General features: G+C 43.3%; 1 protein-coding gene across 2 annotated transcripts in view; it reads right to left on the bottom strand.

Moving 5' to 3' along the window:
• Positions 1-16,122, bottom strand: part of ADGRA3 (adhesion G protein-coupled receptor A3) — a 78,784-nt gene that overhangs the window by 29,100 nt on the left and 33,562 nt on the right. The window contains exons 5-10 of one of the 2 annotated variants that reach the window (XM_060246224.1): positions 15,119-15,190; positions 13,681-13,841; positions 11,112-11,325; positions 9,118-9,282; positions 2,669-2,870; positions 267-416 (exon numbers count right to left, since the gene is read on the bottom strand). In XM_060246224.1, the coding sequence (XP_060102207.1) occupies positions 267-416; positions 2,669-2,870; positions 9,118-9,282; positions 11,112-11,325; positions 13,681-13,841; positions 15,119-15,190 (964 nt within the window). Of the gene's footprint in view, positions 1-266; positions 417-2,668; positions 2,871-9,117; positions 9,283-11,111; positions 11,326-13,680; positions 13,842-15,118; positions 15,191-16,122 lie in introns of those variants that run through there. The other variant, XM_060246225.1, reaches the window with a different exon arrangement.

The following is a 16,122-nucleotide window of genomic DNA, read 5'->3' as shown; positions in this document are numbered from 1 at the left end:
GTAGACTGTAGCCTCCAATGTGTCTAAATGGGAAGATCAATAACGCTCAACAAGAAAATGGAACACTTCTTCCCACAGGCAGATGTTGACTCTTAAAAGCTACTTGACAAGCACTTTCTAATTTAGTTTCCTCCCTGTAAGTGTTAAAGATTTCAAAGAAAACGGTTTATTAACAAAATGATGGTATCGCTGAGTTTTAGAGGGAAAATTTTAAAGGGAGTTCTTTTTTAAAATAACAGCAACAAACTTCGGCGCTATACAATCACCTCTTTGTATTTCTCGGCAAATCTCCCAAATTTTTCTATCATTTCGGCCACAAAAATAACGTCCATTTTGTCGGAGAAGTTTGCTGCTTCCACGGTATAAGCCAACAGCTGCCGTGCTGTGGCCACTGCGTTTGTAAGGTTGAGGGGCATCTGCACAAAGCACAAAACACTGGTTAAAAGCACACAACCAAAACAAATCAAATGGGATTCAACCGTAAAGAAAAGATCGGAAAGAACTTTAAAATTGGTTGATTGATCTGATTCTACTAGAGATACAATCTCTACTACAATGGTGAGAGAATGGTGACTGGACCAAGATCCCTGGACTGAAAGTAGCTCGATTATCCATCACCAGAGCCAGAGTGTTCTCGGTAATAGCCCCCACTTTGTGGAATGCCCTCTCCGAAAACTTCAGGGCCCTGTGGGACCTGCCACAGTTTCGCAGGGCTTGCCAGACCGAATTATTCAAACTCCTCTTCAACGGTTGGGGGAGGGGGCTATTACTTTCCAGCACCAACAATCTCACTGAATTAATATAATGGAAATCAGAAACCTGCCATCTTGGGACTTTTAACGAATGGATTGATGACTGTTGATACGCATGGGTATGTTTTATTATATGCTTTATTTTTATGTTCTCTGTTAGTTAATTATTAATGTTTTTAACTGCTGTTAGCTGCCCTGCGCCTGTCAGAGGAGGGCGGGATATAAATCTGATAAATAAATACATTCAATCTCAATCTTTAGTTGTTACAACCACAGACCAGCATACTATAAATACAAGGAATGGGATCCAAAAGGACTGGGCTTTATGTCTTTCCCCTGCCTGAAGTCACCCCCTCCCGGCTCCCAGTCCTCAAAAAGTAGCTCCTGAGGAACAGGCAGGCCTCTGCCTGGGGGGGGGGGTGTGTGGTGGTGGTGCAATGCCACATGGGGGTGCAATGTGGGAATTGGCAGTGGGAAAGTAACCCTTGCTTTGCCTAAAGAGTTGCTCTTGAAGGTCAAAGGGCTTTCTGAAACAATGCACTATGGAGGACAAAGAGGAATAAGAGGAAGAGAGGACTGAATTTAAACCCCACCCCTCACTTGGGAGTGGCTTACAATCTCCTTCCCTTCCTCTCCCCACAACAGACACCCTGTGAGGTGGGGGGGGGGGGGGGCTGAGAGTTCTGACTGAGAATGGTGACTGGCCCAAGGTCACCCAGCAGCTGCACGTGGAGGAGTGGGGAATCAAACCCGGTTCTCCCAGATTAGAGTCCATGAGCTTAACCACTACACCAAAGGCAGGCACAATGAGCAACACCTTCAAGGGACTATATGACTCAGGAATACACGAGTCACTCTGGAACCTAACACAATCCTTAAAACAGGAGCTCCCAACATGATGCCCACTGGTGCCATGGAACCTGCTAACACCTTTCCTTGTGCTTGCCAAGTGGTTTTAGAAAGTGGGCGTGGCCAAGTGAAGTTTTCTCCAGCAAGGTTTGGAACCGGCTGGGCAGATTTTTAAAAATGTTGCAGCTGCTCCACCGCAGAAGGGTTTTCACTGTGTGACTGAAGGGAAACTATGGCAGACATTTTGTGGCTGCACCCACTACGCAGGGGTGTCGAACTCATTTGTTGTGAGGGCCGGATCTCACATAAATGAGACTTTGTCAGGTTGGCCCATGTTGTGTCATAAAATGTAATGCCAGGCAGTGGAGATATAAACTTTAAAAAGGACACAAACACCATTTTTTAAAAAAATGTAATATATGCTTAGAAGATAAGCACTCTTGCAATATTTTGTTTATTTAACAGTTTTTGATAACAGACACTTTTTGCTCTGAATTACTGCCTCCAAATCTGGAGACAATGTCTGTGCTGTAGCAGTCTGTTTAGGTGTTGCTCAGGTGTGTGTCTGTAAGCTGCAAACCTACTTTTGATCTATTGACATTCATTACTGAAATCTCATGGTTAATGCTTTGAGCCTAAGATACAGAAGAAAACATGAAATGGCTGGGCACTGAGAGCTTTTGTACATAAGTTGCTCCATGTGCTGGTCAGCCAATGGAGAAAATAGAGGCTTTGCTCTGTAGCTCCTGTGAGATTGAGTGAGCCTGGCAAAGCAAGCTGTGATGCAAAAGGAAGCGAGAGAGAGAGAGAGAGAGAGAGAGAGAGAGAGAGAAGAAAGCAGATGACAGTGAATTGCCTGAGGGCCTGATAGGAGCCCTCAGTGGGCCTGATTTGGCCCTCGGGCCACATGTTTGACACCCCTGAACTATGGAAGAACAGCATTCCAAAAGTGCCTAAAGGCTCGAAACATTTGGGGACTGCCTCCACGCAAGTGAGCATAAAAGCTTTCAACAGTCGTTTATAAATAATTTCACAGAAGAGGAGGAGGAGAAAAAAAAATGAATAACCTGATTAAACATGTACAGCACTCTAGTGGCATCATTTGCATACTGGCACCGTGAGTAATCCTCTTCAGCCCAGGACCCTCCCCGGTTACATCTGCGCCAAGCTCTCTTCTCATCTTGAGAGTTGCCGGTATATATTCCGGTGCCAGCCGAGTAACGAGTGCACAGCAGGTATGCGGTGATGCCAGCCAACGTTCGAGGCCACCTAGAGAGTTAAAGGGAAAGATTAGACAAATTTACATGGCAAGTGTGTGTGTGTGGGGGGAGAGTCAGTAAATAACAGAATTAAAGCCTAAAGAACCAAATGCAAGACACTTCAGAACTAAGTATCTGTGACCTATGGAAAAGGTCACCTTGGCGAGTTTTCCAACGTTAAAGTTCAGGGAGCATAAAAATGCAGAAGAATACTACTATACTATCCAGTGCACCGCCCTACTGTTTCAGCTTGCTCATAATTTTGCAAACTTGGGGTGGGGGTGGAGAGAAGAGCTGGGACGCATCACTATAATTGTTGTTACCTGTCCTGAGCCCACTCTTGGAGAGGTGGTTTATAAATTGGAATGAATGAATGAATGAATGAATGAATATGTGATTATAAGTGGACAACATTAAGAAATGTCCCCAGTGTTTCATAAGAAATCAGAAGTGGGGGACCCACAAGAGGTGGGGGTGGGGGTAAAAAGGTAAAGGTAGTCCCCTGTAGAAGCACCAGTCGTTTTTGACTCTGGGGTGACGTTGCTTTCACGTTTTCATGGCAGACTTTTTACGGGGTGGTTTGCCATTGACTTCCCCAGTCCTCTATACTTCCCCGCCCCCAGCAAGCTGGGTACTCATTTTACTGACCTCAAAAAGGATGGAAGGCCGAGTCAACCTGGAGCCGGCTACCTGAACCAGCTTCCGCTGGGATCGAACTCAGGTCGTGAGAAGAGCTTAGGACTGCAGTACTGCAGCTTTACCACTCTGCGCCACAGGGCTCTGGGGGGGCGGGTTTGCACAAATTACTTCTCCCTCCCACATAATGTCCTCTTTCCCTTCCCTAAAAGTCCCTACAAGTTCTTCTCTTCTCCCATTTCCTTCCTCTTCTTCCCACTCATGAGTCAACCAGCCTTTATCTGCTCCCTTGTCTTCAGTCTTCCCTCCTCCTGGCAGACTCTCCCTGGGAAAAACTGTTTTCAATCGGCTGTTGCTAGGCATAGCCCACTGAGTACTCCTCCAGTGGGGAATGTGATCAGTGAGGGGGACAAGGCCTTTGCCAGGGCTGTTTTGGCTTCCAACTGCTACCCTCTCAAGTCTCTGCTTTCTCTATAAAGTTTCTGACTTTTCATAGTTACTGAACTTTAATCATTTTTGGATGTAAAAGAGTTCTATTGCCATAATATATTAAATAATTAAATGACCTGAAGATACCAAGGGGCATCTTACTTTTTCTCTCACATTTTACAGAGTACTGAAAACACAAATGTAACAGTAAGCTGAAAGTCTTCTTTAAATATCTATACATGATCACAACTTCCTGCATTATCTGAGCCCTAAAGGCAGGAAGATGGTAGTGGTGGAGAGGAATATGGTATCTGGATCAGGATGCTAAGGAAGAAGATGATATTGGATTTATACCCTGCCCTCCACTCTGAATCTCAGCGTCTCAAAGCGGCTTCCAATCTCGAAAGACAGCAAACAATTCAATAAATGGCAAAGGAAGATTTCCGATTTTGTATGGGCCGGGAAGAAACCAAAGATTAAGATGAAAATTCTAACAGATGCTAAGGAGAGAGGGGAGGTTTTCAGCTTCAAGACTTAAGATTGTATCATGATGCAGTTTGCTTGACATGGATAAAGGGTTGGATAATGCTGTTAAACAAAAAACTTTTATGGCTAGAAGCTCATGGGAATAAATTCGGCTGGCATGCTTATATGTATTATGGGAAAAATAAGATGGATGGTCTTTTTTCTCACCACTATATTAGAAATAGCTTACTAAGCACTTGGATAAAATATAAGAAATATGGTGATGAGAGAAAGCCGCTTTGGATAGTGCCAGCAGAAGTAATAAAAATAACAGCTGAATCTGATGAAGAAAGAGCGATGTCATATAATCAACTGCTAAAGATTCAAGGTGATAAAGTTGAATTAAAATCTGCAGAAGAGTTAAATAATATGACTGGTTTCAAATGCAACAAATAAAAAGCTTGATGGAAAATGATATTAAATCTGTTGGAATTAGACGTGAGCAAACGGAATTGGAAAGAGTTCTGCTTGGAGATAACAAAAAATTAATATCGAAAGTATATAAATTATTATTGAAATGGTCTACAGAAGAAGAAGTAGTAAAATCTCAAATGATTAAATGGGCAATTAATGTGAACAGAGAAATACAAATGGATACATGGGAGTATCTTTGGAAGAACTCGATAAAAATATCAACATGTCAGAGTATTAAAGAGAACTGTTTTAAGACGATGTACAGGTGGTATATGAATCCGAAAAAACTGGCAAAGATGAGTAAAAAGATGTCAGATAGATGCTGGAAATGTAAGAAACATGAAGGTTCTTTTTACCATATGTGGTGGATTTGTGGAAAAGCGAAAAAGTTTTGGCAGATGATACAACAAGAAATATCTAAAATTTTGGGATACGACTTTAAGAAAGTTGCAGAGACTTTTCTGCTGGGATTACAAATGGAAAAATTTCCAAAAGAAGATAGAACTCTAATTTGGTACTTGCTCTCAGCTGCTAGGACTTTGTATGCGCAGTTGTGGAAGCAAGAAAAAATACCAGAGAAATGGGATTGGATTGTGAAAGTTTTATCATGGAGTGAGATGGACAAATTAACAAGAACTTTAAGAGATTATGATTTGGATTTGTTTAAAAAGGAGTGGAAGAAATTTAGAAGATATATAGAGAAAGAGTGGAATGTAAAAAGACATTGGACAATTTTTTAATATGAATATGAGAAAAGAAAGATATTGAACTTTGATTGGTTAAGGGTACCTTTATAACTGAACTTAAGTATATAACCTCGGCGGGAGTCTAGTAACGGAGGGAGGGGGGATTGGAAAATATCATATGGGTTAGAGACACTAATGATATATTTAGATATTGTTACCATATGTTATCAATAAAATTGTTTAAACCCAAAGCGGCTTCCAATCTCCTTTACTTTCCTCGCCCGCGACAAACACCCTGTGAGGTGGGTGGGGCTGTGAGAGCTATAACTGACCCAAGGCCATTCCAGCAGCTGCAAGTGAAGGAGTGGGGAATCAAACCTGGTTCTCCCAGATAGAGTTTGCACCAAACTGGCTCTCAGGGACTTTCCACATGCTATATCCCCCCTGAAAATGCACCCTCTGTACCCCAAGATGCTTTAAGCCCGAGTAGGGAGAAAAGACCAAAACAAAACAACCCCCCCAAACAACAACCATAGGTACTCTCCCTCCGCCCCAACTAGGGTTTTTTGCAGTCCGGGGAGGAAGGGGAATAGATTTTTTTAGGGTACGCAGGGCAGTGTGTTGCCTTCAAGCCCTCTTATAGTTTTCTCAGAAGCATGTGGCAGGTCAGTGTTAGAAAAAGGAGGCTGTACTTACAGACTGTGGTCTGATCCAGCAGAGGTTTTAATTACTTTCAAAAAGTTCCCAAAGAAAAGATTTGGTAGAAGAAAGTGGAGTTGTGGTTCCCCCCCCTCCAGAATTTGCTTGCTATTTTATATTTTGATATGGCAAGTTATAAAAGATGCATTTGCACAAGATGCACGGAACATGCAAATATTTTTTAAAAAACATACTGCTGAGTAACTACTGAGCTATCTATGAAATTTCAGAGGACAATCAAGCAAAAATGAAGTACGCCTTATGTATGCATCTTTCTTTCTCTGCCTGAATATACCATTTCTTTCCTGGCAAAGAGTTCTACGTCTTCAGTCTCAAACGGCTTCTAAGCAAGAGCAAAATCGGCGCTTCCGCTAAGCTCTAACTAGCCAAAGCAGGAATAAAAGAAAACGTTCCTAGGTACATTTACAGCCATCTGGCTCAGAATAATTTCCTTCATATATCAAAACCTGATTTCTGTATATAGCCTCAAAAGAGGAATAATAACTCTGAGTTACTGCCCTTTACATACTATAGGCTGAGACGTCAGTGGCGGCAAAACCCAACTCTAGTGAACCTCCTGATAAAAGCTGATGATTCTGGAAATGGTGCTTCCTTCAAAGGAATTTCAGGGGGACGAAATCTCATTATGTTAAATAATGAGTAAGCGGGACAGGGTCACTTTAATGGAGAAAGCTTGAAGGGCAAACCTATTTGCCTTCTGATTTTCACCTCTAGTTGCAAGCCCAAAGAAAACCCTAACCCTAACCCACAGAAAAAATTTAAAAGTGTGCAAAATCATTCACATAGTTCTTTGGGCCCAAAATCGTTTGCGTAATTCTTTGGACCAAAGCCTTATTTGTACAAAGAGTCAGAGCAACAACATTCCATTAAGAGCCCATGAACAATCATCTCCAAGTAGTGATAAACCCCATTTCTGATTGAAGAAGATGATGATGATATTGGATTTATATCCCGCCCTCCAATCCAAATCTCAGAGTCCCAGAGTGGTTCATAATCTCCTTTATCTTCCTCCCCCACAACAGACACCCTGTGAGGTGGGTGGGGCTGAGAGAGCTCTCCCAGAAGCTGCCCTTTCAAAGTCAACTCTGCGAGAAGAGCTATGGCTGACCCAAGGCCATTCCAGCAGCTGTACGTGGAGGAGTGGGGAATCAAATCCGGTTCTCCCAGATAAGAGTCCATACACTTAACCACTATGCCAAACTGGTGATGTCCCATTTTTCAGATGGCTATTTATGAGGAATGCAAATGGCATCCTGGCACAGACACTTGTGCTGTGGAAGGAAGCTGGGGCTTTTATTATCTTCTCCATGTCAACAATGTCTCACAATTGTGAGTGAGGCAGGCTAGGAACAAGCTATGAGCTAAACTCTTTAATGCAGGGCTCTTTTTCTAGCAGGAACTCCTCTGCATATTAAGCCACGCCTCCCTGATGTAGCCAATTCTCAAAGAGCTTAGAGGGCTCATAGTACAGGGCCTACTGTAAGCTCCAGGAGGATTGGCTGCATCAGGGGGTGTGGCCTAATATGCAGAGGAGTTCCTGCTAGAAAAAGAGTCCTGGCTTTATGCATTTATCTGCAATGGCCACTGGGGGAAGGAAGCTGACAGATGGCTGAGCGGAGGTGTGGAAGCAAAGGTCCAGGTTCAATCCTTGGCATTTCCCACTGAAAGGACATTAGATTAACAGGTCTGAGAAAAGCCTTTGCACCTGAGACCTTAGAAAACCGCTGCTGACCTGAAAAGACAGTATTGGGTGTGACCATTCATCCAACTCTGCACAAACCAGCAATTTAGCAACATCTAATTCCACTGATTTCAAAGTCAAAGGTTTCTTTTAATGCAATTGACATACAGAGACTACATTCAGTAAAATGCTGTGATCTGAACACTGATCTCGTGGAAATGATATCCATGCTGAAAGTTTTCTTCCCCGAGGGAAGGGGGAGAAAAAGTGAGAAAAGGATACTAACAAACATCATCTAATATAACAGACAGAGATGTATGCTCATGCCAATGACAAGAAAGTAAAACAGACCAAAGTAAGAGAAGGTGTAATGTACTGTTAATGTAAAAAAAAAGTAGTCTCCTGTGCAAGCACCAGTCATTTCCGACTCTGGGGTGACGTTGCTTTCACAACGTTTTCACCGCAGACTTTTTAAGGGGTGGTTTGCCATTGCCTTCCCCAGTCATCTACGCTTTCCCCCCACAAGCTGGGTACTCATTTTGCTGACCTCAGAAGGATGAAAGGCTGAGTCAACCTGAGCTGGCTACCTGAACCCAGCTTCTGCTGGGATCGAACTCAGGTTGTGAGCAGAGAGTTCAGACTGCAGTACTGCAGCTTTACCACTCTGCACCATGGGGCTTTTTGTACTGACCAACAATGAATTTAGAAGGAAAAGGTTGGGGGGAGAGGGGGGAAAGAAATAAAGTACAAAATGAGAAAAATGTGGGCAATAAAGAAGGGAAAAATCAGCAAAAAAGGGATATGACAGTTCTGTGTCTATTGAATACAGTTGCGTACAGTAACATACATAGTATAGAGTTAGTTGCTGTAAAACACAGCAAAATTCTTCCAAGGACAATTACATCTTTAAAATTTAAATTTGAGTTCACTCAGCATTATTGCTGAATAACGACTACCCATTGCCAATTTCACTAAATACTACTCTTCAAACTGTTATAAAGTTAAAGGCAATTTTAAGCACTTTGTTTCTCTGACTCTGGCAAATTAAGAACAAAGATAATGAATTTGTTATCAGCATAAAGGGTAACAGATCCGACTAGCACTCAGGCTCAAAGCCCTGTATAAGAATAGCCACCACATCCACTTCCCGAGCTGTCATCACCAACCTGAAGTCACCTTTGTTGTTGACAACTCTTTCCGGTGGACAGTATTGCGCAGAGCTGTCCAGTACCACAATGTCAATGGTCCTTGAATTATTCCCACGTTTGGTTTGCACATGACAACCCCAGTTGCCTGTAGATCCAGCCTGAATATTTGAGATGGTCAAGGCACTGAAATTAAAATACAAAGAAAGATCAGCATTCAAATACTGGTGAAGGCTCAATTGTGTTCAGAAAGCCAGTTTGTCTGGTAAGGGAATATACTTGAAGATGCTCAAAACTAAACAAAGGGCATTGGGTTTGATCCAGCTTTTTTTGCTTTTTAATTAATTTATTTATTTTAGTATGTTTCTCTTCTGCCCATTCCCCATAGGGCTCAGGGCAGAGTACAACGTATGTTAAAACAATAAAATACAATAAAAACATTTTATAAACAAACAACTCAACAGCACTCAGAAAATTTTCTATATCATCACCTATTGCCCAGCCTGGCCATCTCACATCATGATATCCCATAGAGACGGCAGATATTATTCCGTTTTATAGCACAGGTGACAGTGCCGGCACGGGAGGCCAACCAGATCAAGAATAGACGCCCGCAGCCTCAACTAAAAGCCTGGTGGAACAGCTCCGTTTTACAGGCCCTACGGAAGGCTAATAAGCCAGGTAGGGCCCAGATCTCTGCAGGGAGCTGATTCCACCAGGTCGGGGCCAGGACCAAAAAAAACCTGGCCCTAGTTGAGGCAAGGTGGGTGTCTCTTGGGCCAGAGACGACCAACAGATGTTAGCGCTCCAGAGCAAGGAGAAATTAGAGAAAAAGACTGCAACAGCTGCTTGTGCTAAGTCAAGTTTCCTGTATTCCCACCTGCATTTCTCCTTGCAAAAGATCTTGTGCATCCAATTTCCGGGCACTATAACATTCCGCGAAAAAAGCACGAAGTCTCACAAGGTCTTCCACAAGCAGAAGTGTTGCTATTTGTGTATCAATGGATCCAAGTCAATGTACGGGGGGGGGGGGGGGGGGGGAGATCTCTTTCCAGATCATAGTACTGAATTAAATCTGCATATACCATCCCATACCCCACAGGTTGGGCTGGAATATATTTTAAATAAATATTGCATAATATACTGAGTTTAGTCATCTTCCACCCCCAAATGTGCCCAGCGCAGTAGCAGTTATGACAGAAAATGAATGTCTGTAGATGCAGCACTGCATGCTTCTATCCTTCAGGGAAAAAGGATTACAGGGAATAAGTTTGCGCAAATTGTGAGCAGCTCATTTCTGCTCTACACTAGAGCAGACAAGGCGTTTTTTTCCTAGGTCCCATTGTACAGGTGAGCGAAATCAATCATTTGCCAAAACAACCAGACAGCATACACACAATTAATCCGGAAAGGTGAAAGTGCAGGGTTGGGTGGAGAACAGGACTGCTCTCACAGACATGCGACTGAACTTCTGAGTGCAAAAGTCTATACATATACAGTTGTGTTGTGTGCCCTCACAAATGGAGAGTCCATAAATACGGAGGACCTATGTGCATAGCAGGGGTGGGAAACTGCAGCTCAGGAGCCACATGTGGCTCATTTGCACATATTGTGTGGCTCTTGAAGCCCCCATCACCCTATTGAACGGCTTAGAGAAGGCATTTCTCTCTTTAAACCACTTCAACAAGCCAGCCGGTGGCTTGGAAAAGGCATTTAAAGTTAAAGTTGCTTTCTTTCCACCTCCCCTTCAAAACAAAAATCTATTTTTCTTTCTCAAACATCTGACATTTATTTTATGTGGCTCTTACGTTAAGCACGTTGACCACCCCTGGTGCACAGCTTCTGCTCACAGATTATATGGATGCGCATGCGGATGGGGTCGTGTATGCGACTGTGCTACCATCCTATGCATCATTCCATCGGTCTCTCTGAAGAGTAACTTATGAATTCTCATCTATAGATCTTTAACAAAGCGATCCAAAAGAACTAGAGGATCTTGCACATAAGGCTCTTACCTTGCAATGAGCGAGCAGTTATGGACCATATTCTTTTCAACAAAAATCCCCTGGGATTCATCGGTTTCTACTATCTTTCCATCCTGGTACCACAGGATCTGCATATCCTGATCGATATACGAAGCCATGCACTGGAAAGGCAGAATGTCTCCTTCAAATACGACTTGGCGATGAGAGGGGGTCATGTAGAAAGACGGTAACTCCAAAGGTGGCTCTGTATTCCATTCGGGGGTGGGGAGGAAACACACACACCAAGTTGCTAGATTAGCAGAGGGGGGTGTTTTTTCGTGTGTATGAGGATACATTTCTAGTATTACAGTGTGTGAATTTGAAAATTTCTTATATTGAAATTTTACATAATCACAAACAAGATTACATGTGCACATCGCCTGACATGCTTCCTATGAGACACTTTATACTCTGGGTATAACACCAACATTCAAAATACATGCGGCAGACAAAACATACATCAACCGTGTGTAAAGACTGCACTGTGTCGACACAAATTCCAGGTCTCCCTTTCAATATATATATATTAAGTGTGGCCGTAAATGGTCCACTGTATCTGTTTTCTTGCATTATCAGAACTAGGTTACCAAGTACCTCCTATACAGCAATATTTCAGAACTTAAATGGTCACTTGCTGTTTTTAAATATTTCAGAACTTAAATAGTGACCTGCTGTCACATTAAAGTCCAGCCCCTTACCCTCTTCTCATTTGTCCCCAAGCATCTGGCATTTGAAGATATCCCACCTCTTTGGTGTAGTGGTTAAGTGTGCGGACTCTTATCTGGGAGAACCGGGTTTGATTCCCCACTCCTCCACTTGCAGCTGCTGGAATGGCCTTGGGCCAGCCACAGCTCTCTTATCTGGGAGAACCGGGTTTGATTCCCCACTCCTCCACCTGCAGCTGCTGGAATGGCCTTGGGCCAGCCATAGCTCTCTTATCTGGGAGAACCGGGTTTGATTCCCCACTCCTCCACCTGCAGCTGCTGGAATGGCCTTGGGCCAGCCATAGCTCTCTTATCTGGGAGAACCGGGTTTGATTCCCCACTCCTCCACTTGCAGCTGCTGGAATGGCCTTGGGCCAGCCATAGCTGTCCTTGAAAGGGCAGCTGTTGTAAGAGCTCTCTCAGCCTCAACCACCTCACAGGGTAGGGTGAGGGGGAAGGTAAAGGAAATTGTGACTGCTCTGAGATTCAGAGTATAGGGCAGGATATAAATCCAATATTTTCTTCTTCACTGTAGATGGAGGGTCTATCACCATTAGTAAAGCTATTTTCCAAGGATTTGTTGAATCCTTTTAAAAAAATTAAGTTAGTGGGCATCACCACAGCATATGGTAGTGAATTCTCCAATGAGGTACTCTGTGAAGAAACCCTTTCTCTTGCTGCTGAACCTACTGGACAATCCACTTCAGTAGAAAATCCCAAAATTATTCAAGTCCATGCAACAGTCACCACTACAGCGTGTACAGGATCAACACAAATAAAACTGTATTGTGAATTAAAGTCATACAGCCAACATGGTAACATTTTCATCTTAGATTAGTGCAGAGATTTGAGTTTTAAAAAATCCTGTCTCAACGCAAACTCAGCAACTTTGCTTTTTTTTTTTTTACCCAACTCCCCTAATCAATAAGCAACAAAACATTTCAGTACTTCTTAAATGCTTCCATAATTTTAAAAGCAATTTCAACGCATATGCTTTCAATATACTAAGCTACTAACAGACTAAACCTGTTTATCAACAGTTCTCTGGTTTTTTGTAGAGCAAGTTATAAGAGCGGATGACATGTATATAGATATGTCTATTCAGATGATATATTTAACCGTTTTGTTGTAACATCTGACATGCCTTAAAAGGCAATTATTAGTTACTTCTAATCTTATTTTTTTCAAAAAAAAAGATTAAGCATGTTTATACTTGTAGGCTAGAAGCAACTCAAACTTTCAGGAAATTATGTGGTTTATCATAAGGCTTCCAAAATATAATTCTGCATATTATGGGTTCTGGTCCTATCAACTGTGGAAGCGGATATTTCTCCATCTGCCCCCTCCCAGCAACAACACTTTTTGACCCACAAAACCTATGCTGAGGACTGGGGGACCTAACTGGACATAGTCTTATGGGACAGAGGGTTTTAAGAAGAAAAATCAGGCAAAGCTGCCACCCCTCCACCAGTGGAAAGTTAGTAGGATCCAACATAGTACTTATTCCTTTATTATCTTTTCTTCTGTTTGGAAGGGCAGGGAAAAGTTATGCTATGATGCTTTTTTAGAAACGGAAGTTTAATTACGTTCCCATTTTAGGAGAAAAAAATTTAGGCTTTGGCTTCAGAGAGAGAAAAAAATCCAACAACTCAAATGATAATTCAATTAAAAGAACTAAAGCTGCCCATGAAACCTAGAGATGTGGAGGCCGGGGGGGGGGGGGGGGGAGCCAGAAAAAATGGGGGGGGACCCCTCTATTTTTTCCCAGGGGTGGAAACAAAAGATACTTGTGGCATTGTGCGCAAGAACACCACACATCACAGAGATTCTGAGTCACTAGGCTGTAATTCTCTTACCACATGTCAGAAGCTCCTGTTTAACACTCACAACCAGTTGAGCGTGTAGTGACTTGGGGAAGGCACATCGAGTCTCGCGTACCGTTATGTTTCTGTCCTGTAACCACTGCTGCATCCACAACATGTTGCAATCGCACAAAAGATAATCAGTCTGGAATTCTCTGGAACATATCAAAGAACAGGAGGATTCTTTTTTTAAACATCTGGTCTCCCTGAATCCAGGAGGAATTTCAAGTACATAACTGAGTTGCTTCCCAGACCTTGAGCTACAGTGGGGATCTGGGGCGGGGAGGGGCAGGCCACTCCATTTAAACCTCCCTTTCAATCTGCATAGTCCATCCATTGGAGAGCCTCTAATTTGCGCCCTATGTTCACTGTCGCTCGCCGGTGCTCTGAACAAGCGCAGCACTGCTGCTGGTCTCCTCTCCTCCGCATCGCTTAAAACAATCCGATCAAGCAGCACTTTCTTCCTGACCTGCGCTGTGGCAGCGGCTGGCCCTCCCCAGCACTCACACCCCAGGGACAGGACTCGCTCCTGGGATCACCTCGCCACGCTGGCACAGAAGAGTGCCAGGAAAGAGAGACACCCTCCAAGGGCTGCGGTGCTGAGGGGAGAAGTCTGCCTTGGAACAGAAACAAGCTCCTGCTAGCTGGATCCTCGGTGGCCAGATGCAGCGGGGGCCTTGGAATCTGAGGGGGAGCAGTTCCTTTCAGGAGGGTGGGAAGGAGGCTTCGCTTTTGCCTGGCCAGAGAGACCAGCAGGGAGGGGCTTCAGATCCGCACCGTGGGGGCGGGGTGGGGGGTGGGAGAAGCCTACTTACAGCTGGATCCCCCTGGAAGGTTTACTGAGTTAGTCACATGGCAAAGAGACTGTCACTTTACTTGAGAAGCAGAGAAAGTGTTTAGGGCCAAACCGGGTGGCCCCCTGGCCCTGCAAAACAAAAAATTACGCCGTGCCCCCTCCCAAACATGAAATCCTGACTACATGCCTGTTGTTTCCAAATATTTGAAAATTAAGATATTACAGTTTTCACTTATATATTTCAGTCAGTTTTCACTTATATAATTCAGTCTTACTAGCCCATTTATGCATGCGTATTTGAAATAATAATTCACAGTAATCAAATGGTTTAAGAGACAGAACCGACTGCGTTGGAATTTACACAAGCTTGCCTATTTGGTTACATGGAGTCTCAAACTACCGGATGAGTTGTCTGGTCATTTATGAGCCTCAAGACAACATACACTTTGAATATCCTCCATCTCGCTGATAAGGACTTTTAGATTTTACTACAAAAGGTAGAATGCCTATTGAAACATGGCTTTCAAATAAAATGCGACAATTTAATTTGGTTATGTACAGCATTTGACTTTGACCTACTGACACACAGTTACACTTTCTACTTCAAAAGTCTCAAAGAGATTTGTTTTTACTTACAAAGACTTCAGCGAAGAAAGATAATCAAACGTTCCTTGTGCAAGAGACGAAAACAAGTTTCCTGAAAGATTCCTAGGAAAACGTTGTTTTTTTAAGAAAGAAAGGAAACATTAAAACGAGATGGAGAAATCTGCATTGCTGAAGTTACATGATAGAGCTTGATGTATACAAAGAGTGCAGTCCTAAGAACACCTTCCTGGAAGTAAGCCAGTAAACAGACCTGAGTTGGATTCTGAGTAGACCTGCTTAGGACCTACTGAAGCATAGCCAGCTTCAAGAGGGGATTGGATAAACATATGGAGCAGAGGTCCATCAGTGGCTATTGGTCACAGCGTATTGTTGGAACTCTCTGTCTGGGGCAGCGATGCTCTGTATTCTTGGTGCTTGGGGGGGGCAACAGTGGGAGGGCTTCTAGTGTCCTGGCCCCACTGATGGACCTCTGGATGGCACCTGTTTTTTTTGTGGCCACTGTGTGACACAGAGTGTTGGATTGGATGGGCCATTGGCCTGATCCAACATGGCTTCTCTTATGTTCTTATGACTGCTCTCCAGATCCAGCACCCTGAGCAGAATGTCAAGAACTGGAGGCCTCCTTTGGATCCCCACTGCACCCTCAACAACTTGCATAAAAGCAAACAAAAGAAAATAAGGTGGCACTATTTGTTCAAGGGTCTGGCAACTGAGAAAGGACAAAGTATAGGTATTTTCTGTACATGCCACACTTCGTTTCATACAGGTTAGGTAGATTAAGGACTCTATAGCACAAGAACATAAAGCACCAGTGTGCATCTGGTCATAAAGGCACCTCAAACACCATGATTATGGAGGACCGAGAAAGACAAGAACATTGTCTAGTCAATCTGAATTTCTCTTTCCAATCCTGGCCAAAAAATTGGAAAAGTAGTAAACTGGTGTCTTACCTACAATGCATGTACCTTAACCCCCAGGTCTTCAAATACAGGGAACCCATCAACGCTTTTAAAATGGAGGGGGGGGGGGGGAAT

This window comes from Heteronotia binoei, chromosome 9 (assembly GCF_032191835.1).
Source record: "Heteronotia binoei isolate CCM8104 ecotype False Entrance Well chromosome 9, APGP_CSIRO_Hbin_v1, whole genome shotgun sequence".
NCBI classification, from domain to species: domain Eukaryota; kingdom Metazoa; phylum Chordata; class Lepidosauria; order Squamata; family Gekkonidae; genus Heteronotia; species Heteronotia binoei.
This window is presented reverse-complemented; position numbering and strand designations above follow the sequence as displayed.